Source organism: Callorhinus ursinus, unplaced genomic scaffold (genome assembly GCF_003265705.2).
Source record: "Callorhinus ursinus isolate GAN/ISIS: 27379988/994484 unplaced genomic scaffold, GSC_fseal_2.0 scaffold25, whole genome shotgun sequence".
Classification (NCBI taxonomy): Eukaryota; Metazoa; Chordata; class Mammalia; order Carnivora; family Otariidae; genus Callorhinus; species Callorhinus ursinus.
In genome coordinates this window covers 36,209,101-36,233,566 of record NW_027397087.1, presented here as the reverse complement: position 1 = coordinate 36,233,566, position 24,466 = coordinate 36,209,101, and the positions used below count along the sequence as shown (strand labels likewise).

Genomic DNA, 24,466 nt, shown 5'->3' with positions numbered 1-24,466 from the left:
GCTGGTTAACCCACTCTGGAAAACAATGTGGAGGTTTCTCAAAAAGTTGAAAATAGAGTTATCCTATGACCCAGCAATTGCACTACAAGGTATTTACCCCAAAGATACAAATGTAGTGATCTGAAGGGGCACCTTCAGATATAAACCAATGTTTATAGCAGCAATGTCCACAATAGCCAAATTATGGAAAGAGCCCAGATGCCCATTGACAGATGAATGGATAAAGATGTGGTATATATATGCAATGGAATACTACTCAACCATCAAAAAATTGAAATCTTGCCATTTGCAACAATGTGGATGAACTAGAGGGTATTATGCTAAGCGAAATAAGTCAATCAGAGAAAGACAATTATTATTTGATCTCACTCATATGTGGAATTTAAGAAACAAAACAGAGGATCATAGGGGAAGGGAGGGAAGAATGAAACAAGACAAAATCAGAGAGGGAGACAAACCAGAAGAGATCATAGGAAACAGGTTGCTAGAGGGGAGGTGGTGGGCTGGTTGGGTAACTGGTTGATGGACATTAAGGAAGGCACATGATGTAATGAGAACTGGGTATTATATAAGACTGATGAATCACTGAACTCTGCCTCTGAAATAATACTATATGTTAATTAATTGAATTTAAATTAAAATAAATAATTCTGTATTCAGCAAAACTCTCCAGAGTGATGATGAAATTAAGACATTTGTGGATAAACAAATCCTGAGCTAGTATTACTATCAGATCTGCCCCACAAGAAATACTTCAGTGAGTTCTTCTGGCTGAAATGAAAGGAAACTAGATAGTAACTTGAAAGCACATGAAATAATAGAGCGCCATTAAAGGCAGCTAGTATAAAATATAGTATGAATATATTTTTTTACATTTTGTAACCTTTTATCTCCAATTTGATTTAAAAGACAACCATACAAAGCAATAATTATAAATCTCCGTTGATAGGCATGACATTTTAAGGGTGTAATTTGTATGACAGTAACAGCATAAAGGAAGAGGAAGAGAATGGAGCTATTTAAGAGAAACATTTTTATATACTGTTGGAATTAAGTTAATTTTAAATCCAGACTTGATTGTAATATGCAAATTATAATTCCCTTGGCATTTGTTAAGGAAATAGCTAAAAAATAATATGGTAGCGTAAATGACAAAAAAGTAAGATATACTGGAAAACATCTGTTTAATACAAGAGAAGAAAGTAATGAAAGAATAGAGGAACAAAAATAATACATAATAAGACATATATGGAAACTCAACAACACACTGTTTTTTAAAAAAGATTTTATTAATTTGACACAGAGATAGAGTACAAGTAAGGGGAGCGGGGAGGGCCCTGGGCCCTGGGATTATAACCTGAGCTGAAAGCAGATGCTTTAACCGACTGAGCAACAGGTGCCCCAACAGCACACTTTTTCTTTACCAGCAGATCAAGGAAGAAATCACAAGGGAAATTAGAAAACAGTTTTGAGATGAATGGAAGAAAATATACTGACCAAAACTTAATGGGATGCAGCTGAAACAATGCTTAGAGGGAAATTTATAGCTTCAAATAGCTCTATTAAAAAAGAAGAAAGATCTCAAATCAATAACCTAATGCGTTACCTTAAGACTTTAAGAAAAAAAGAAAAAGAGCAAAATAAACCCAAAGCAAGGAATAGGAAGGATTTAGTAAAGAGTGGATCTGAAATAGAGAATAGAAGTCAATAAAGAAAACAAATAAAACCAAAGGTAGGTTCTTTGAAAAAATAAATGAAATTGATAAACCTTGAGGTAGACTGATCAAGAAAAGGAGAAGACTCAAATTACTAGTTTTTGGAATGAATGGGGGATGTTGCTACTGATCTGATTGAAATAAAAAGGATTATAATACTTGTATGGCAACAAATTAGAAGCTAGTTGAAATGGACAAATTCCTAGAAAGATGCAAACAACCAACACTGACTCCAGAAGAAATAGAAAATGTGAATAGGCCTGTAACAAAAGAGACTGAATTAGTAACAAAAAAAAAAGCTTCCACAAAGCAAAGCCAAGGAACAGTGAATTCACGGATGAATCCTATCAAAAACTTAAAGAAGAATTAAAATGAAAACTTTATAAACTCTTCCAAAGAATTAAGATAAGGGAATACTTTAATTCTCATTCTGTGAGGCCTATATTACCTGGATATCAGACAAGACATCACAAAAATGAAAACTACAAACCAATAACCCCCAACAAAAACCCTCAACAAATTACTAGCAAACCAAATCCAGCAATATGTAAAAAGAATTATGTATACAATCTAGTAGAATTTACCCAGGAATGAAGATTGTTTTAACTTAAAAAAAGTCAAATCACTGTAATAAAAAAAATCACATGATCACCTCATAAAGAAAATCACTTAATGAAAGCTAACACCTTTTCAATTTTTTAATTATAAAAACAATGAACAAACTGGTAATAGAAGGGGACTTCCTCATTCTAGAAAGAGGATCTGTGAAAAACCAAAAGCTTACATCATACTTGATGGTGAACAACAAATGCTTTTCCCCCAAGATCAGAAACAAGATAAGGGTGTCTGCTTTTGCCTTTTTTTTAAATGTAATTTTATTATGTTAATCACCATACATACATCATTAGTTTTTGATGTAGTGTTCCATGATTCATTGTTTGCATATAACATCCAGTGCTCCATTCAGTACGTGCCCTCTTTAATACCCATCACCAGGCTACCCCATCCCCTCACCCCCTCCCCTCCAGAACCCTCAGTTTGTTTCTCAGAGTCCATAATCTCTCATGGTTTGTCTTCCCCTCCGATTCCCCCCCTTCATTTTTCCCTTCCTATTATCTTCTTTTTTTTTTTTTTTAACATATAATGTATTATTTGTTTCAGAACAGTTCTGTGATTCAACAGTCTTACACAATTCACAGCACTCACCATAGCACATACCCTCCCCAGTGTCATTGCTTTCGCCTTTTTAACATTCCTGGAAGTTCTGGTAAGAGCAATTAGGCAACAAAAAGAAAAGACATCTGTATTGGAAAAGAAGAAACCATTTTGTTTGCAGGTGACATATTATGTATAGAATATCCTAAGGAACCCAGACAAAAATCTATTAGAGGTAGTAAATGAGGTCATCAGGGTTGCAGAATACAAGATGAGTATGCAAAATTAGTTGTATTTTTACATACTAGCAGTGAACAACATGAAAACAAAATTAAGTTAGTGCTCCAAGAGCACCAACAAATGTAAAATATTTATTAATTTAGCAAAAGAAGTGCAAGACTTGTTCACAGAAAGCTGTAAAACACTGTTGAAAAAAACTTGAAAAATACCTAAATAAATGGAAAGATACCCTATGTTCATGCATTGGAAGGCTTAAGATGTTAGTACTTGACCTACAGATTCAACATAGTCCTTGTCAAAACCTCAGCTACCTTTATGCAGAAATTGACAAGCTAATTCTAAAGTTGATAGGTAAAGGGATCCAAAAATGTAAGAACAAAGTTGGAGGACTGACACTTTCCATTTTATATTAGGCAATGGATTCTTCAATAGGACACCTACAGCATAAGCAACCAAAGGAGAAATGGATGAATGTTGTCCCCAAAGGACAATATTAAGTGAAATGACAATTTATGGAATAAGAGAAAATGTTTGTAAATCATGATCAAGAATTGGTATGTAGAATATATACAGAACTCTTACAACTCAATAATAAAAAACTAATAACCCAGTCAAAAAATGGGCAAAGGTTCTTAAAAGACATTTAAAAAAATGCATAGTTAAACACGTGAAGAGATGTTCAACACCCTTTGTTATCAGGGAAATGCATATGGAAACCACAGTGGATACCACTTCACATCTACTAGGATGGCTGTGATAAAAAAGACAGGTAATAATAGATGTTGGTTAAGATGTGGAGAAACTGGAAGCCTCGTATGCTACTGGTGGACATGTAGCCACTTGGTGAAACAGCCCCTGCTCTTCAGTGGATGCCCAAAAGAATCGAAAACGTGTGTTCGAACAAAAACTTGTACACAGTGTTCCTAGTAACATTATTCCTGAAAGCCAAAAGGTGGAAACAACCTAAATGTCCCTCAGCTATTGAGTGGATAAGCAAAATGTGGTATACTCATACAGTGGAATGTAATTTTGCCATATAAAGGAATGAAGTATTAGTACGTGCTACAGCATGGGTGAACCTTGAAAGCATTTTGTTAACTGAAAGAAATCACACAAAAGGCCACATTAAGCATGTATCACAAATAACAAACGTATGATTGCATTTATGAAATGTCTAGAATAGGCAAATCTGTAGAGGTAGCATGTAGATTAGTGTTTGCCTAGGCCTGGGGTAGGCAAGCTGGGAGATGATGAGGGAAAGGATAATTAAAAAAGGATAGGGTTTCTTTTGGGTATATTGAAGGTATTCTAAAATTGGCTTTGGGAATTACATTAAAAACCATTGAATTGTACACTTTAATAGGTGAATTGTATAGTATATGGTTTATATTTCAATGGAACTATTATACATAAAACACAAAAAAAGAATGTTCATAGTGTCTATTCTTAATAGCCCCCAGTTGGAAACACCCACAAATCTATCAGTGGAAGAAAAGATAACTAAGTTGTGATACATTCCTACCATGTAACATTACTCTGCAGTAAAAAAGAACAAATTACTGATTCTCATAATGAGTATCATATGAGTCACAAAAAAATACTGAGCAAAAAAGCCAGACATGAAAGGATACATAGTGCATGCTTTCATTTAGTTTAAGAACAGGCAAAATAATATATAGTGATAGAAATCATAACTTGATTGCTTCTGCAAAGGCAAGGGTGGTATTGATAGGAAGGGGATGAAATAACTTGCTGAGATAATGGAAATGTTCTATATCTTGACTGAGGATTACATGGATGTAAATATTTTTTAAGCTCATCAAATTTATACTTGAGATTGGTGGGTTACTGTGTTTGAGGTATACCTTTAATGGCCCTGAGGCCTGGAAGCTGGCATTACAGAAACTGCTTTAGGATCAGAGACCTGGCTTCAGGTTTGAATGATCAACTAGGATTGAGTTCCGTTATGTGGTGTAGTATCTTCAAAGAGCTTGGACTTTTCTGTCACTGAAAAGATGATTGAAAAATTCTGTCCATTGGCCTTGAGCAGAGAAATAAAAAGGACCTTAGCAATCTGTGTTAGGCCTTAGATAAGGTTTTTCTTAAACTGCCTTTAAAAAAATCAGTGTCCCATATGTTTACCATGCATACATATGGGGTCTGAATTTATGTTGTATTTTGGTGCATAATCTCAAGGTAAGAAATTAACAAAACTAGACCAGGAACTAGCATAAACCAACACTACATAAACATGTTTTAAGAGTTATGAGACTCCTTGGACAATAACTGTCCCTGAAAATGTACTTATAAACCATCCTAGGAAACCTTACCACCTTAACAGGGCATTGTTAAGCAAATGAGAGGAAGATCAACTTAAGGTTTGGAAATAATATTTTAGTCTAAAATAATAAAGAGTTAAAAGAAGGCGTAGAAAGCAGAATGAAAGAAGTTAAAAAAAAGATAGGTGTGATGGTGAGACATAAAACAGTCACAAATACAAAATTACCCATATCCAGACATCATTGCCACAGTTTGTTAGATAAAAGAGTGCAGTGGCTGTAGTAATGTCAAGTGATTTCTTCAAACTGCTTACTAATTTAGTATATTTAATATCCTGAACTTTTACATAAAACACTTTAATACCATAATCTCCTTAAAATTATTTCTAACTGGCAGATTATCAAGATAGCCTGAAAGTCTAGTGATAACTTTTTAAAATTACAGTTTGGTTAGAGTATAAATAGAACTTTACAGGCATTTTTTTTTTTCCCCTCAAATGGTCCCCCTCAACTGATATCTACCTTCCAGCACCACCAACTAACTAAGTAGGCTAGTCTGAGCCTAAGCGTTCTTTCTTCAAGCAGCCTATCAAAAGTGGTGGGGAGAATTATTGATAATGGGCATAGAATATTTTCACTGAGGTATTCTTCAACTAAGAAATGATGGGTAACTTGATATTTGTCTCTTTTTGAAACATTGAACATTTGCAGCTATGGGCTCTCCACCTTGGATGAATGAGATAGTGTTTTATTAATTTACTTTTTCAATATTGGATATGAAAATAATTTTCAAATCTATTTTATTTTTAAAAACCTGCTATTTATAATTATAGTTAAACTCTGCTTTGCAAACCTCCTTGAACTACTCTGCCTCTATTTAACTTTTTAAATGATTCTGCATTGAGAACTGTTCATAGATAGTATCTCATTCCTAATTATACAGTAAATATGCACTAATGAAACTTTATTCATTCTCTTGCTTACTTTGTCTCTATCTATTGTTAAACTGTTCCCTTTTGTTTTTTAAAAGGCAAACCTACACCAATTTGAACTAAATGTCCTAACTCTAGAGATGTTCTTTGAGTAAATGATAGTCAACACCCTCCCCACCCCAACCTGGAGATGCCTATTCTCTCTTAAATCCATCTGTTGCTAATATTAATGGTACTCCCCCCAATCCCCTCTATTGTTAGAGTGACTCACTGTTTCAGTAGCACTAATTTGGGGCTCTGGTCCTTACTTGAACATGCTCTCTTCCCTTTCCAACAAGTAGTTGATTCTGTCTCACTTGACTAAGTGGTGGTGAGGTACATTTTCCAACTTTCTTTTCAGATTTATAAATACCAAAGTGCTGCTGGGTTTTCCTGCTCTGTGGTGCTTTTCTTCTTGCTCTTTAAACATTGACACACTTGTTGGAGTTCCTACAAGTGTGGTTAATTGCAAAATTTGTGAGGGAATTATTTAACTTTTGGCAAATTGTTTTGGGCGTATTTCTCTTTGAGGTTCCATCATTGTTCCTTGCATTGTTGCCAACTATATGCTAATTATTTTTCAGACCTGATAAAAATGGGTCTGTTAAAAAAAACATAAATTGTTTTGAAATTTCCCATATATTTTAAATTAGAATTTTTTAGTATAATATTAACTCAACACTTTCAGTACTGAAAGGGATACTTGGAATACCTAAAAAAGACTTTTATATTTTCCTTTTATTTTTGTGTAATTTCCTCAAATCAATTTAGAAAATTTATTCACATTTAACCCATATTACTTGATACATTTTTATATATTCTTAAGATAGTTGGCAGCATTGTCCTTGATTCTCTATTGGTTTGGGCTTATATAATATCTTTTTCTTTTCTCCATTTTTTGTTTTTCTTTTGCTTCCTAAGGACATGATGATACAGCGCCATGTGCAGTTTTGAAAAGTATGGATAGTTTTAGCTTTCTCCAACACCCAGTCCACCAGAGGAGCTTAGAGATTCTGCAGAGGTGCAAGGAAGAGAAGTACAGTAAGGCTGCAAATCCTGATAAACTCTGTGTCATCACATATCTGTTTGGAAATGGAAACCAGGAGCATTCTGCACCAGGGTGGGACATAAATTGCATAGGCAATGTGACCTCCATAATCCTTTGACCAGTCTCAGGATACTTCCATTGATTGAGACTTTATTTCTTCTTTCTTTTGAAAAAGTTGATACACCTCTTTGAATTTGGATGAGTATTTGCCTGTGATCCTTGAGTTGTTAATTATACTTGGTTTTAGAATCTGAATTGGTTTTCAGTTTTGTCTTTAAAGTAGCTGAATGATGGTTAAAAATGAGTAATGATTTTTTTCCTGCTAATTTTTTAAAAAAGCTTTATTGAAACCTAATTGAGGTAAAATTGCATGCAAAAAGCATAGAGTTTGGTAAGTTTTGACATATATATGCACTTGCGAAATCATTAGCACAGTCTAGTTAATTACCATACCCAATACTGCCAAAAGTTTCCTCTGCCCCTTTCTGTTTTGGCTGATTTTTATGCTTGCTTATGCTTGAATTTCAACATCAGCAGTGTTGCTTTTGTGTATCATTATTTGATCCATTTTGTTTGATTGCAGTTCTATCAGACCTTTCTGGGTCTGGTTTAGAGCAAAGTCACCACATTAATGTTTTGGCTTAAGGAAGAATGAGAATCATGGTGGATATTCTTTTTCTATTTTTTCTTTTTTTTTTTTATAAAATTGGTGTGAAAAGATGCCCTTGGTCTCCATTTCCTCCTTTCTATTTGTTATACTCATTCTGAATGAAAATGGATTCTTTTGCCTATTGTGGGATTATAGTTATTTGGCTGTTGCTATAGTGAGAATAAAGAGATCCTGTAGAATACTCAAAGCCTAACTCAGCAATTTGCATATAATGGACTCAAATTACTTACATATTCTGAGCTTTTTACAAATCACCACAGATTTACTTTGTTAATTTCAGTTTGTGATTGAAATTTCACGAAATTTTAGAATCCAGTTATCAGTGAAAGGAGAATGTAAGTAGAATTTCTAAAAGCAATGTCGTGGGTTCTTCAGTTCTTCTTTGGCTGTTTTGGTATAAGAAAATGTGTAATGCATTTTGAAAAATACTATTAAAAATGTTTTCTCATTTTAGAAAGAACAACGGTAAGTATTTCATTTTAAAAAGACCATCCTTAAGTGTTACTATTAATTATTACTCTTGTTTCTAAAAGGTGTACAATAAGTCTTCATTTCAATTACCTATCCTTTTCTAAATCTTTTAATCCATGGAACATTATTTAAAACAGCCTACAAATCTTTTTTGGGAGTTTAAATTAATTGTTTTCAACTTTTAAATAGTTGCAAGTAGTTTGTTTTGTTGATTTTCATGACCCTCAGTGCATTCCAGCTTAGTAGATAAGGGTTCAGAATGGGAGGGCACCACATACAGCACAGGCTGCATGAGGAAATTATATATTTATATGTACATGCAAATTTATGGAAGTTGGAGCTTTTCCATTATTTTAAGTAGTTTATTCCATTTTCTATTATAGTACTACCAGTAATTAAAATTTTATAATATATAAAATTACAAATTCAAGTCTAGGAGACAGTTTTTAAAAAAACAGGGGACTACCAGCTTTAGGTAATGAATAATTGGCAAGGTGAATGAACCCTTCCACAGGTAACAATGATAAAACCTGGAGAAAATTTAAAAATAACAAAATGATTTGAAAGCACTGGAAAAAGACAAAACAAAAAACACACAAAAAACCACAAACACAAAAAAAACACTGAAAGACCAAAAAGAAGCAGGAACCAGAGGAGAGTTTATTCTTTGAAGTAAGTTAAGTAGTGGATAAGAATTGTGAATCTGTGGCTTTTTAAACAAGGTGCTCCCCAACTCTCATAGCCCCAGAGACAGCAGACTACAACCATACTGACTTGAGGTATCAGAGAACAAAGTTAAAGATTGGCAAAACAGCTTGGAATTTAGGAGGAAAATCCTGGAACTGATGAGTAAGCTGCCAGAGGGCTAAAACCCCATGTTAGAGTATAAATTCTGCCAACCATACCTGGATGACAGCTGTGAGTACTAAGGGAAGCTGGTCAACAAAGCAATGCAAACCAAATAGGAGATGACCTTTGAAAGCTACAACTGCAATAGGTGAGATTTGAAATTTGCTGCTTTTTTGACAGAGGGCTCCATAGCTCCGTGGGAGAAAAGCTGAAGTCTTGCTATCTTAGTCCCATAAGTAGAGGGAGAGAGAAAGAGATAGGGAAATATTTGAAGCAATAGTGGCAAAAACATTTCATGTTTGGTTAAAAAAAAAAAACAACAACTGACTTAGAGATCCAAGAAGTTTAGTGACTTCCAAGTAGAATAAATAAAAAAGAAAACCATTATTAGGCACATTATTTGCCAAATGTCAAAGATAAAGAGAAAGTCTTGAAAGCAGCTAAGAGAAAATATGGCACATTAAATACAAGGGGATAATGATATGATTAACACCTGACTTATTAAAGCAGTGGAGACAAAGATACCCAAAAATCATATTAAAATATTGCCCCCCCAATCAAACCAAACCCCCTCCCCCAACAAAACCCAACTTTCAGGCAAAATTTCTTTTTTTTTTTTTTAAGATTTTATTTATTTGACAGAGAGAAACACAGTGAGAGAGGGAACACAAACAGGGGGAGTGGGAGAGGGAGAAGCAGGCTTCCCGCCGAGCAGGGAGCCTGATGTGGGGCTTGATCTCAGGACCCTGGGATCATGACGTGAGCTTAGTGTTGCTACAGTGTATTTTTCACAGTCTAACTATTAGCAAAATATTCTTTAAAAATGAACCTGAGGGGCGCCCGGGTGGCTCAGTTGGTTAAGCGACTGCCTTCGGCTCAGGTCATGATCCTGGAGTCCCAGGATGGAGTCCTGCATTGGGTTCCCTGCTCAGCAGGGAGTCTGCTTCTCCCTCTGACCCTTCCCCCTCTCATGCTCTCTCTCTCTATCTCATTCTCTCTCTCAAATAAATAAATAAAATCTTAAAAAAAAATGAACCCGAGATAAAGTGTTTTCAGATAAGAGGAATCTGAATTTGTCACCATAATATATATTCTACAAGAAATGATAATGGAATTTTTTTTTAATCAGAAAGTTCAACTTTATTTTTTTATTTATTTAATTTTAGACAGAAGGTGTGTGAGCAGTGGGGGAGAGGGGCAGAGGGAGAGAGAGAAAGAGAGACTCTTAAGCAGGCTCCACACTCAGCACTGGGCCCAACATGGGGCTCAGTCTCATGACCCTGAGATCAGGACCTGAGCCGAAATCAAGATTCAGATGCTTAACCAACTGAGCCACCCAGGCATCCTGATAATGGAAGTTCTTTTAGCTAAAGGCTAAAGTTATCATCAGATGGTAACTTGGATGAATGGTAAGTGTTGGTATACTTTTCTGCAAAAGGCCAGATATTAAATATTTTAGGCTTTGTGGGTCTTATGGTCTCTGTTGAAACATCTCAGTTCTGTGAAAAGAGCCATAGACAATACATAAATAAATAAGCATGGCTGTGTTCCAATAAAACTTTATAATGGACACTGAAATTTAAATTTCATATAATTTTCACATGTCACAAAAACATTCTTCCATTGGTTTTTTTTTTTTCCCCCTCAACCATTTAAAAGATGTAAAAGCCATTCTTTGTGTTCAAGCCATACAAAAACAGGCCGTGGGTTTGATTTGGCCCAGGGGCTTAGTTTGCTGATTCATTAATTATTTCTATTATCATAGAAATAATAACTATGTATAAAAATAAATGACAATACATATTTCTTTTCCTTCTCTTAAAAACTTTTAAAAAGATATATGACTATTTAGAGTAAAAACTATGAGATTGTTCTGGTGGTATAAATTGTGTCCACAAATTCTTTGATACTCCTCTCTTAAAGAGGCATATGCTGTACTTAATGACTCACTTCTAACAAATGGAATATGGCAGAAGTGACAGTGTGTGACCTTTACGATTAAGACATAAAAGGTATTGTGGTTCTTCCTTTTCATTTCTGTTGCTCCCACCTTCTCTCTCTAGTGACTGTTCTCTGAGATTTGGTCGGGAGGAAATTAGAGGAGAGGGGAGGGGAGAAATTGGGGTTCTTGGAAGCATGACCTTCAGTCCCACTTCTGCAAAGGTCAAGAGCCCTGGTAAGGAAAAGGAGTAAAATAGTAGGAGGAAGAGAGAAAGGGTGGAAGAGAAGAATCTCACTTGAATTTGAACCCATACTTTTGACCTTCAGTCTACACTCAGGACATGTTTATGAAGAAGATGAAGGATCAGCAATTGTCAGAGAAATGCTGTGGGCTTGATATAACTTAATACTCTCACCTTGCTGACAATGCCTGCCTTAATGTCCCTGATCTCAGGCCTCAGTATGGTCCCACAAATGATTGAAAATTTAATCTGACCAAATGCAATTAATGGAATTCCATTGTAGAATCCAAATGGAATTTAAGTCTGACCCAAATGGAATAAAATAGAAATCAGTAACAAAGATATCTGAGAAATCCTCCAGTTTTTTTTTTTTTTTTTTAAGTAATCTCTACACCCAATATTGCTTGAACTTAAAACCCATTAAGAGTTGCTTGCTTGGGTGCCTGGTGGCTCAGTTGGTTAAGCGACTGCCTTTGGCTCAGGTCATGATCCTGGAGTCCCGGGATTGAGTCCCACATCGGGCTCCCTGCTCAGCGGGGAGTCTGCTTCTCCCTCTGACCCTCTTCCCTCTTGTGCTCTCTATCTCTCATTCTCTCTCACTCAAGTAAATAAATAAAATCTTAAAAAAAAAAAGTTGCTTGCTCTTCTGACTGAGCCATCCACGCGCCCCCTGAGAAATACTCAGATATTTTGAAAATAAACCACATGTGTAAATAACTCATGAGTTAAAGAAGAATTTATAAGGGCAACTTGAAGCTATTTTGATCTGAATGAGAATGGAAATAACATACTTGCATAATGCAACTAAAGAAGTGCTTATAAGAAAATTGATAGCTTTTAATTCCTTATATTAGAAAAAGGTCAAAATCAATGTTTTTACCTTATGAAGCTACAAGAGCACTTTAGACCCAAAATAAGTAGAGAGAAGTGAAGAGCTACAACCTGTGAATACAAAGCAGACCAACAGTAGAGAAAATCAGTGAAAACCAAAAGCTGATTTTTCAAAAAGAGCAATGAAATTGATAATGCTCTAGTTCTATCCAGTAAAACTTTCTGTGAAGATGAAAATGTTATCCAGCTATGCTCTCTAAAACTGTAACCATTAGTATGGCTGTTAAGCACCTGAAATTTATTGAAAATTTGAAAACTGAAGTTTTAATTTGATTCAATCAAATAAAATTTGAAAGCCACGTGTGGCCAGTGGCTGCTGTATTATTAGATAGTGCAGTTCTAGCCATTCTGATGGAGAAATAGGAGAGAAGACACAAATACTGTTAATTGGGAATGAGCAAGTTGACACAGTTACATATGGTATAGACATCAAAAGATTGAGGAGAGATTATGAACACTTATGTCAATAAATTCAACAAAGATGAAATGGACAAATTCCTTGAATGTCAATTTTCCCTTGACCCAAGGGAAAATAGAAAATTTGATCACTCCTCTATCTATTAACAATGATGGATTCATAAGTAAAATCTTCCCCCACACCCAAACGGTCCAGGTAGCTTCAATAGTAAATTTTATTTAAGAAACGTTTAAGGAAAGAATAGCAGTTCTCTTCAACTCGTTCAGAAAATACAGGAGCAAGGAACCCTATGCAAATCACATCATGAGGCCTGTATTATTAAGCAAAAACACTGCAAGAAAACTACAGACCAACATACCTTACAATGATAGACATAAAAAGCCTTAACAAAGTAAGGGCTAACTGAATTCACCAATATGTTAAAGGAGAATACATGAAAACCAGTGGAATTTATTCCAGGAATGAAAGGTTGGTTTGATAATAGAAAATCAATCAATATAACTCACTATTTTTTTTTTAATAGACTTTATTTGTCAGAGCACAAACGGGGAGCAGTGGGTAGAGGGAGAAGCAGGCTCCCCACTGAGCAGGGAGTTCGATGCAGGACTCAGTCCCAGGACCCTGGGATCATGACCTGAGCCAAAGGCAAACGCTTAACCTACTGAGCCACCCAGGCATCCCTATAACTCATTATATTATCCATCTAAAAAAAAAGAAAAAGCGTATGCTATCTCAGTAGTTGGATAAAAAGATTTTGTCGTAATTCTTCACTCATTCCTATTTAAAAACTTCTAGGAGCCTAGGACTAGAAGGCAGCCTCCTCATTTTAAAAGAATATGCATGAAGATCCTACAGTAGACTTCATACTTAATGATCAAAGATTGAGTACTACTCTCTGACATTGAGAAAAGGCACAGATACCTGCTTTTGTCACTCAGATTTAACACTGTACTGAAGGTCATACATAGTGCTCTAAGGCAACAAAAAGAAATAAAAGGTGCATAGATTGAAAAGGAAGATGTAGACAACATGATCACCTGTATAAAAAGTGCTAAGGAGGGGCACCTGGGTGGCTTTTGGTTAAGCGACTGCCTTTGGCTCAGATCATGATCCCAGGGTCCTGGGGTCGAGCCCCATGCCCAGCTCCTTGCTCAGCGGGGAGACTGCTTCTCCCTCTCCCTCTGCCTGCTACTCTGTCTGCTTGTGCTCTCTCTCTCTCCGTCAAATGAATAAAATCGCTTTTTTTAAAAAAGGAAATATCTCTATATCCAAGGAAATTAAAAAAAAAAGAAAGTGCTAAGGAGTTTAAAATATGCTATTTAGATGATCTAGAAAGTAAATTCCAACAATCTCACAGGATACCAGGTAAATTTACAAAATTAGGTTATAATATTTTAGCCATGAACATGTGGAAAATGAAATTTATGAATTTCATTTATACCTCTTTGGCAGTCAGCCTCCTAGATACTCTCCAGTTATCCTCATATTCTGGTATTCACAACCTTGTGTAGTCTCCTGCATTTTACCAGTCTTGGTCTGTGTGACTTTCAGGACATGGCAGAAGTGATAGTTTGTCAATTCCAAACTTAAGTTACGAAAGACTGCAGTTTCCATCTTAGGTAATTTCTCACTTGCTAGCTCTCTCTTGGATCACTGTTTCTGGGAGAAGTAAGCTGCTATTTGTGAGTAGCCCTGCTGAGAATCCCACTGAAGCCTGTAGTCAACAGTTAGGAACTGATCCTTGCTACTAACTATGTGAGTGACCTTGGAAACAAATCCTTTAGTTCCACTTGAGATGGTCACAGCTTTGGCCAGCTGGTTGACTATAACCTCTTGAGAGACACTATCTCAACCACCCAGCTAAGCAGCTCTGGAAATCTGTTTCTGTAGGAACTCTGTGATTATGATAACTGTCATTTTTAAGTGCTAGGGTTTTTTTTGTTTTTTGTTTTTTTAAGATTTTTTACTTTATTTTTTGACAGAGAGAGAGAGAGACAGTGAGAGAGGGAACACAAACAGGGGGAATGGGAGAGGGAGAAGCAGGCTTCCCCACCGAGCAGGGAGCCCAATGGGAGAGGGAGAAGCAGGCTTCCCGCCAAGCAGGGAGCCCAATGTGGGGCTTGATCCCAGGCCCCTGGGATCATGACCTGAGCTGAAGGCAGACACTTAACGACTGAGCCAACCAGGCGCCCCTAAGTGCTAGGTTTTGAAGTGCTTTAATATGTAATGGGTAATAATATAACATACCAAAACATAAAATACTTAGGGATAATTTTTATTTTATTTATTAATTAATTTGGGGGGGGCGGAGAGGGGGAGAGAGAGAGAGAGAAAGAATCTTAAGCAGGCTCCATGCCCAGCAGAGGCCAGTGGGAGGCTCCATCTCACAACCCTGAGATCATGACCTGAGCTGAAATCAGGAGTCAGATGCTTAGCTGACTGAGCCACCCACACGCCTCACGTAGGGATAACTTTAATGAAATCTGTGTTAGACCTGTATACAACTAAGAGGAATTGAAAAATGTCTTAATAAATGAGATTTTTTGGTAGAAATTCACAAGCCAGTAACTAAGATTTACATAGAAATACAGAATATCTAGGATGACAAAACAATTTTGAGAAAGAACAACAAAGCTAGAGAACTTATACGATATGATTTCAAGACTAAAATAATCATGACATTGTTCTCAATGTAAAGATCAAGAGATCAGTAGAACCAAATAAAAATCCAGGAAAAGATCTACACATATAGGTCAATTGATTTTCCACAAAGGTGCTGAGATAATCCAGTAGGGTTGAGTATAGTCTTTTAAACAAATGACATTGGAACAACTAGGTAGCCTTATATAAGAAGAGGACTTTGACCTTATCTATAAGATTGAACTCAAAGTGGGTCATATAGCTCTTCATAAAGCGTAAAACTATTAAATTTGTAGAAGAAAACCTGAGAGAAAATCTTTACAATCTTGGGACAGGCAAAGATTTCTTAGATGGGACATAAGAGCATGAACTGTTTAAAAAAGAAAAAGGATAAAAGTGAGTTCACCAAAATTGAAAATTTCTACTTTAAAAAAAGATCTCGCTAAGAAGACTAAAAGCATACCACATCCTGGGAAACAAAACTTGTGTAGTAATTTATAATACTGATAACTGATAATGGACTTGAAAACAATATTTTAGGAACTCCTGTAGTTAATAAGATAAGCAATTCAGTTAAAAATAGCCTACAGATTTAAACATGTGCTTCGAAAAAGAAGATATATTAATGATCCATAGGTTCATGAAAGATGATCAGTTTCATTAGTCATTAGGGAAATGCAAACTGTAATCACAGTAAGGTCACATTAAAACCCTGTATCATGGCTGAATTTTAAGAAGTTGACAATACATAAAAAATTAACAGTATTAACTGATGTTGAGGTTGTGGAGCCACTGGAATGCTTATATATTCTACTTTAGTGTAAAATAGTACAATTATTTCAGGAAAGAATCGTTTTTTTATAAAGGTGAGCATATACTTTCCATGTATTCCATGAATACCAATCCCAGATACTTACCTGAGAGAAATGAAAATGTATGTTCACCCAAATACTTCTATATGTCAGTTGTTAAAAATATTATGCTGAATGAAACAAGTACTGCTATTTAAAATTAATAAAAATAGATTAACCTCATCAATTAAGTTCTCAAAATGAATTTTTCAAGTTCAATTAAATAATATCTACAAGATTCTTTTTTTTTTTTAAGACTTTATTTGAGAGAGAGAGACAGGCAGATCATAAGTGGGGAGCAGAGGGAGAATTGGGGCTTGATTATCTAGTTATATAGGTAGTTATATACAACCCTAGCACTTAGGGTTGTATATAACTACTGAAGGTAGACACTTGGCTGACTGAGCCAGCCAGGCACCCCATATCTACAAAATTCTTAAAAATAATGAAAATAAAAGGATGGACAAAGGTCTACCAGGCAAAGGTGAACAATAGCAGTAAATAAAGTTAGATAGTAATCTGAACAGATCTACACTGATAGAACTTTATTAAAAGATTTAGTTGAGAAAGACAGAACCTGAACTCACTGGAAAGTTTTGAGATTTAAGCGACTGCCTTCGGCTGAAGTCATGATCCTGGAGTCCCGGGATTGAGTCCCACATTGGGCTCCCTGCTCAGCAGGGAGTCTGCTTCTCCCTCTGACCCTCTTCCCTCTCGTGCTCTGTCTCATTCTCTCTCTCTCAAATAAATAAAATCTTGAAAAAAAAAGATAAATATGTGTATAAATCTAAATAATTATAAAACTTAGTGAAGTTTAATTTGCTTGATTAATGGGAAGAAAACAAGGTGAAAATAAGAACTGGGTAACGACATCTGAGATGGGAAGGGGATAACTAGAATCAAAGCATTCAAAGGTTCTTGTACTCTTTAGCAAAAGGGAAGAAAGAATTCAGTTTAGAATTCATGGATATGCTAAAAATTCAAGGATAATCAAAGAGGAGAGTATTTATAACTTCTGAAACAAAAGAAACCAGAATATAGAGAAAATAATTTAGTAGAAATCTGGATAAAAGCATATAATAATTAGGGAGATTCAAGGCATAAAATACGAAGTTAGAAAAACCAGACACAACATAATACAAATAAATTAAAATGAACCGAATTAAATAAAAAACAGCTTATGCAATTAAGAAAAAACTCAAGATGTTTATTAGAGAAAAACCTAAATCATATGAACACAGATTCAAAATTATTGAATAAAGTTGTATGAAAATTTATTCTTGCTCTCTTGTACATTTTCCCACCTCCTTTAGGCAACTCTAAGATTTCTGTTACTACAAATGTTTTGCCTTTTCTAAAAATTTTACAGAAATGGAATCATACAGTATGTATTCTTTTGTGTTCAGATTCTCTTAGGCAATATAGTGATAAACACATTCATCTATGTTGTTTATGTACAATTAATTTGTTGCTGGGTTATTGTGTATATATATATAAACAATTGTATATACAACTTTGTGTTTATCATTTGTTTCTTGATGGATATAAGGGCTGTATACTGTTTTGAGCTATTAGGAGGAGCCCTGCTATAAACATTCAAGTCATTTTGTGTGCATATGTTTTCATGCCTCAGGTAAAACTTACGGTTGGTTACTGTGTTATTAAAGTAAGACTTGTTTAATGTCATTAGGAACTGTCAAACTTTGGTACCTTAAAGATACTTTGTTTTCTTTTGACATTATTTGTGATGATAAACTCAGATGTCATCTTGTTATAAATTCTTTCATATCTAATGTACCTTTTTTTCCTCTGGCTGCTGGGCATTTTCTCTTTGCTTTTTGGTTTAGTAATTTATTATTTCCTAGATGTGATTTATATTTATCCTCTTTGGGATTTGCTGTACCTTTTGGACCTATGCTTCAACTGTTTTTCATCAAATTTAGAAAATTTTTGGCTAACATTGTTTCAAAATTTTTTTCTACTGCAATTTCTTTTCTTTCTGGATGTCAGTTATATGTTTTTAGAATATTTGATATTGTCTCAGAGATTCCTTATACTCTGTTCACTTTTCTTTTTATTCTTTTATTCTTCAGATTAGATAATTTTTATTTATTGATTTCAAGTTCATCCATTCCCTGTTTAAAGTCTTCTTTTAAACACATAGAATGGGGGTGCCTGTGTGGCTCAGTTGGTTAAGCGACTGCCTTCGGCTCAGGTCATGATCCTGGAGTCCCGGGATCGAGTCCTGCATCGGGCTCCCTGCTCAGCAGGGAGTCTGCTTCTCCCTCTTCCCTCTTGTGCTATCTCTCATTCTCTCTCTCTCTCAAATAAATAAATTAAAAAAATCTTAAAAAAAGAAGAGATCTAAAAACACATAGAATGAATTTTTTATTTTTAGTTCCAGAATACCCATTTGGTTCCTTTTTACAGTTCCCAGTTTTCCCTTGAGTTTTGCTGTCTGTTAACTCATAAGACCATCTTCTACTTTAAGTCCTTGAACATTATGATAACTATTTTAGTTTTTTTTTTTTATGCTAATCCTAGCAAGTGGGGGATGATGGGATCTGAAGCTGTTGGAATGGGATCAGGAGAGAGGTGCACAGGCCTTCATTTTCTAAGTGATCAGTTACAAACGTTCGCTGTATTACTCCTTATGTCCTCTTACTGTTTAAAATATTTAATAATTGATGTTGAAAATCATCACACAGAGGGAAAAAAGAAAGTCAAATAATATGCATAAAAGAATTACCCTCAAAGAAACACCCTATTGTGTTTGCAGGGAAGATACTCCAAGAAAGAGAAGAAAATTTCCTGTGAGTACTTTACAGTATAGAAGAATTTAAGAACATGTATCCAATAAAGCAGCACAAATTTAAGACTATAAAATACCAGAACGATATTGAAAAGAGGTATTGAACTACTAAAGCATTCAGAGGCATAAAGCTACATCTGTATGAGCTCAAAAAATAGTGGAAAATAGCTGAAAATCGAATTACTAATATTGAAGAAAGGCCTGAGATGGTTATGTTTCAATACATGGAAGAAAAGAATAGATATGGAGGACAGAAAATGATAATTTGTTATAGGGATAATTGGTGCCCATGACTAAGCAACTGATTAAATAAAAACAACGAATTCAGTGTATAAGAAAATAAAGTTATTCAAAGTTCTAACTGAATTTGTTGATCACAAGATATATTTCCATTAACAGTTTACTGGAAATTCTCTTGGGAATTTACTTAGGAGTAGAATTGTTGGGTCATATGGTAATCCTATATTTACTTTTCTGATGAACTGCTAGATTGCTTTCCAAAGTGACTGTATCATTTCACATTTCAACAGTGTATAAAAAGTTCTAATTTTTTCATGTCCTTGGCAACAGTTATTATCTGTGATTTTGATTATAGCCATACTGGTGGGTGGTATCTCATTGTAGTTTTGATTTTCATTTCTCTGTTGACGAATGATGTTGAGCATCATTTCATGAACTTATTAGCCCTTTGCATGTCTTCTTTGGAAAAATATCTGTTATAATCCTATGTTCATTTTTAAATTGGGTTGTCTTTTTATTATTCACTTGTAAGAGTTCTTTTTATTTTCTGGATTCAAGTTCCTTATCAGATATTTGATTTACAAACATTTTCTATCATTCTGTGTGTTGTCTTTTTTTACTTTCTTGATCTGTTGTCTTTTGAAGCACAGTAGTTTTAAATTTTGATGATGTCCAGTTTATCCATGTTTTTCTTTGGTTGCTTACGTTTTTGGTGACATACCTAAGTAATTTTATTGCCTAATTCAATGTCAGAAAGATTTACTCCTATATTTTCTTTTAAGAGTTTTATACTTTTAGCACTTATTTTGATTTTTGGTCCAACTTCATTCTTCTACATGAGGTTATCTAGTTTTCCCAGCACCATTTTTTGAAAAGATTCTTCTTTTCCCATAGAATTGTCTTGACACCTTTGTTAAAATCATTAGATCATAAATGTAAAGGTGTATTCTGTATTCTCCGTTCCTTTCCATTGTCTTTCTTTATGTCAGTACCATACTGTCTCAGTTACTCTATCTTTGTAGTGAGTTTCGAATTCAGAAGTGTGAGTCCTCCAACCATGTTCTTCTTTTTCAGCATTGTTCTGGCTATTCTGGGTCCTTTGCATTTCCATATTAATTTTAGGATCAGTTTATTCATCTCTATAAAAAAATGATGCTGGAATTTTAATAGAGATTGCATGGACCTGTAGATAAATTTAGGGAGCATCGCTAACTTAACAGTAATTAAGTTTTCCAATGCATGAGTATGGATAGCATTCCATTTATTTAGGTTTCTTTTAATGATGTTTTGTAGTTTTCAATGTAGACATTTTATACTTTTTAAAGTTTATTCTTTTTGTGTTTTGATGTTATTAATGGAATTGTTTCTAATTTTATTTTCTGATTGTTTATTACTATTGTATAGAAATACAGTTGATTTTTAAATATTGATCTTATATCTTATAATTGTACTGAATTCTTTTATTAGTCCTAGTAGTTTTTTTGTGGGTTACTTAGGATTTTCTACATACAGGATTGTTATCTTGAATAGATACTTTAACTTCCTTTCCAATGTGTCTTAACTATATTAAATGTCTGTGTATATGGTGTTAGTAAGTTCATGGCCTTATGTGTATAGCGCTTCAATGTTTATCATATGATTTAAAGTAAATTATAACTTTAAAATATTGGTAATCCTTAGTAAGGAAATAATTTGTTGTTTTTGATTCGCATTGTCTATATGTAAGATTAATTGGCCTCTGAAATCTATAGTCCGTGTTAGCAGTATATTTATTACTGAAAAATGATGCAAAGGAATCGTTAGGAATTTTTTGAATATTTAAATAATGAGCTTATACATTTCTAGACCTTCAACCCAGTTATCCTTCATATTCTGATAATGTTTAAATGAGAGAAGAAATAAGATTTATTATTTAATTCCCTAATTGGGTTCATTGTTGGCTAAGTCAGATTTGTAAGTAACAGTCATGGGACTTGGTTCATGTTGTTATTTAGACATTTCTGACATGTTTAGCAAATATTTACTATTGAAGTACATTATTTGTCCTTAGAAAAATTGTTTCATGTTTAGTTTCTTTTAGCATTGATTTGAAAATGTCTGCTTTTTGTTTGTTAGGTATAACCCGGAAAAATCCCAGAACACCTCTTTCTGATCTCCAGGGCATGAATACTTTAAATGAAAAAAACCAACAGTAAGTATGCTTGGTTTATGTTTTCAAGGAAGTATAGAAGAAATAAATAGAATTCTTATTAATACTTTTGTGGGTTAAAAAATATGAAGAAAATCAGGCCTAGTTTGTTTTTCTTTCATGATGCTTTTATGAGTAGTGTAACAAGGTATGAAACTGGACTAATGTGTAACTAGTGTGTAACTAGTCACAGTACTGTTTGTGGTAGCATTAGCTGTAGTAAGAGGTAAGACTGAGAGGATTTGAAATAGTACATAATAAGTTTGATAAACATGTTTAGTGGGAAGCTCCTATTCAAACTTTATACATTAATGTAGCATTTGATAGAAGAAAATATACAGAAGACACTTGTACATTAGGAAGCATACCAACAAAATGAACCTACTACCCAAGTTCAGAACCAGAAGATTTTAGTATTACTGCAACCACCTTTATATTGCTTTCTGATCACTCTCTCCTCTCTACCCTCAGGTAACTGCTATCTGGAATTTTATGTTTATCATTACTGTGCTCTTAAAGTTTTACAGTAAACGTATGTTTTTTCTAAGCGATAACTTGTTTGGCTTTTCTGGTTCTTGAGTTTTACAGAAATACTGGTATATAGTATGCTGTCTTCTATGACTTTTTTTCCCCTTCAATATTCATCTAAGACTCATCCATCTTCTTGCAAGTAGTTTATTCTTTTTAGTTGTTGTATAATATTATATGCTATGGGGGAGTGGGGAGTTATTGTTTAATGAGTACAGAGTTTCAGTTTGGCTAACACTGGAGATGGATAGTGGTGATTTTTGCAGAGCATTGTGAATGTACTTAATGACAGTATACTCAGTGTACATTGAAAATATTAAAATGGACAGAGAACAGATTGGTGGTTGCCCAAGGCTGGGGTAGGGTATGGGCAAAATGGATGAGGTGGTCAAAAGATACAAACTCCCAGTTCTAAGATAAATAAGTCCTGAGAAAGTAATGTGTAGTATAGTGACCATAGTTAATAATACTGTATTGTGTATTTGGAAGTTGCTAAGACAGTAGATCTTAAAAGTTCTCATCAAAGAACAAAAATTTGTAACTGTGTGTAGTGATAGAGAGTAACTACACATATTCTGGTGATCATTTTGCAGTGTATATAAATATTCAGTCGTTCTTTTGTATACCTGAAACTAATGTGATGTGTCAGTTATTTCTCAATAAAAAAGTGGTAAGTTTTATTTATTTATTTTTTTTAAAGATTTTATTTATTAGAGAGAGAGGGAGCACTAGCAGGGGAAAGGGGAAGGGGTAGAGGGACAAACAGACTCCCGCTGAGTGTGGAGCAGACTCAGGGCTCCATTCCAGGACCCCGAGATCATGACCTGAGCTGAAGTCAGACACTTAACCAACTGAGCCACCCAGGCGTCCCATTATGTGTTTTTTTTTAATCACAATAAAATAATTACATGGCATTAATATACTGTAATAGATTTGTCCATCAGTGGAAATGTGGGTGGTTCTTTTACCATTACAAATGGTGCTACTTTAAACATGCTCATACCAATCTCCTGGTTCACCTATTATTACATCTCTGGGATATGTATGTAGTAGTGGAACTGTTAGTTCAGTAGGAGTTTTATAAGATAATCCCAAATTGTTTTTCAAGGTAGTTGTACTAATGTACACAAACAGTGGCAGCTGAAAGTTCCCTTTGCTTCATTCTTTGCCAGCACAACTGATTGTCAGACCTCTTAACTTTTGGTAATCTGGTGATTATGAAATGGTATTTCATAATTTGCTTTTCTGTGCTTATTAATGATGTTGAACAATTTTTATATATTTTATGGCCATTTATGTATTTTGAAGTGCTATTTGTTTGCCCATATCTCTTCTTTAAAAAGTATTCTTTATAAATTTTATGTACTGGTCCCATTTCAGTTATATGTTTCAAATGTGTTCTCCCAATTTGTAGCTTATCTTTTTACTTTCTTTAATGGTGCCTTGTGGTGAACAAAAAAAATTTTTTTTTAAAGATTTTATTTATTCATTTGAGAGAATGAGATAGAGCACGAGAGGGAAGAGGGTCAGAGGGAGAAGCAGACTCCCTGCTGAGCGGGGAGCCTGATGTGGGACTCGATCCTGGGACTCCCAGAATCATGACCTGAGCCAAAGGCAGTCGCTTAACCAACTGAGCCACCCAGGCGCCCATGAACAAAAATTCTTAAATTTAATGTAGCTAAATGTATTTTTTGTCTCTGATTTGTCCATTTTACAGCTTATTTTAAAAATTCTTCCCTAGTCCCAAACCATTCAGCCAGATTTTCCTCTAAAATTTTCTAATGTTTATCACCATTTCAACCCCAAGCTAAATTTGTCAGTTGGCTGAATTTGTCAGTTGGCTGAATTTCCTCTGGTCTTAAACAGATGCATCTTGAATCAGTTTTATTTTCCCCTACAAATCTCTCCTGGCGTTTTTTTTTTTATCTGTACTAACCTGGATTTGTCACATGGTATCTTCCTTTACCTTTGTATTGGGCATTCTTTTTCTCATTCTTTTTGCATCAACTTTTTTCTACCATTTTTTCCTCTTTTATGTCTACTTTGTAAACTGTTATGGAGCATATCCTCTAGTAGCTCCCTGTGAAAATATGTATGAGAGGAAAATATTTTGGTTCCTCCATAACTAAACATGCTTTTATTCTGACCTCACACTTGTTTGGTAATTTGCCTGTGTATAGAACTCTTGGTCAGAAATAATTTTTCTTCAGAATTTTGAAGACATTGCTACATTGTGTTTTAGTTCTAACTTGCTGATTTCTGAGTTTTTTAAAATAGCTTTTTTTATTTTTATTTTTTTATTTTTAAATAGCTTTAT

General features: G+C 34.6%; 1 protein-coding gene across 12 annotated transcripts in view; it reads left to right on the top strand.

Moving 5' to 3' along the window:
- MYO9A (myosin IXA) overlaps nt 1-24,466 on the top strand; it is a 346,819-nt gene that overhangs the window by 177,411 nt on the left and 144,942 nt on the right. For 11 of the 12 annotated variants that reach the window (XM_073877314.1, XM_025883650.2, XM_073877315.1 and 8 more), the window contains 2 exons: nt 7,282-7,401; nt 21,549-21,624. In XM_073877314.1, coding sequence (XP_073733415.1) covers nt 7,282-7,401; nt 21,549-21,624 — 196 coding nt within the window. The remainder of the gene's footprint in view (nt 1-7,281; nt 7,402-21,548; nt 21,625-24,466) is intronic. The other variant, XM_025883655.2, reaches the window with a different exon arrangement.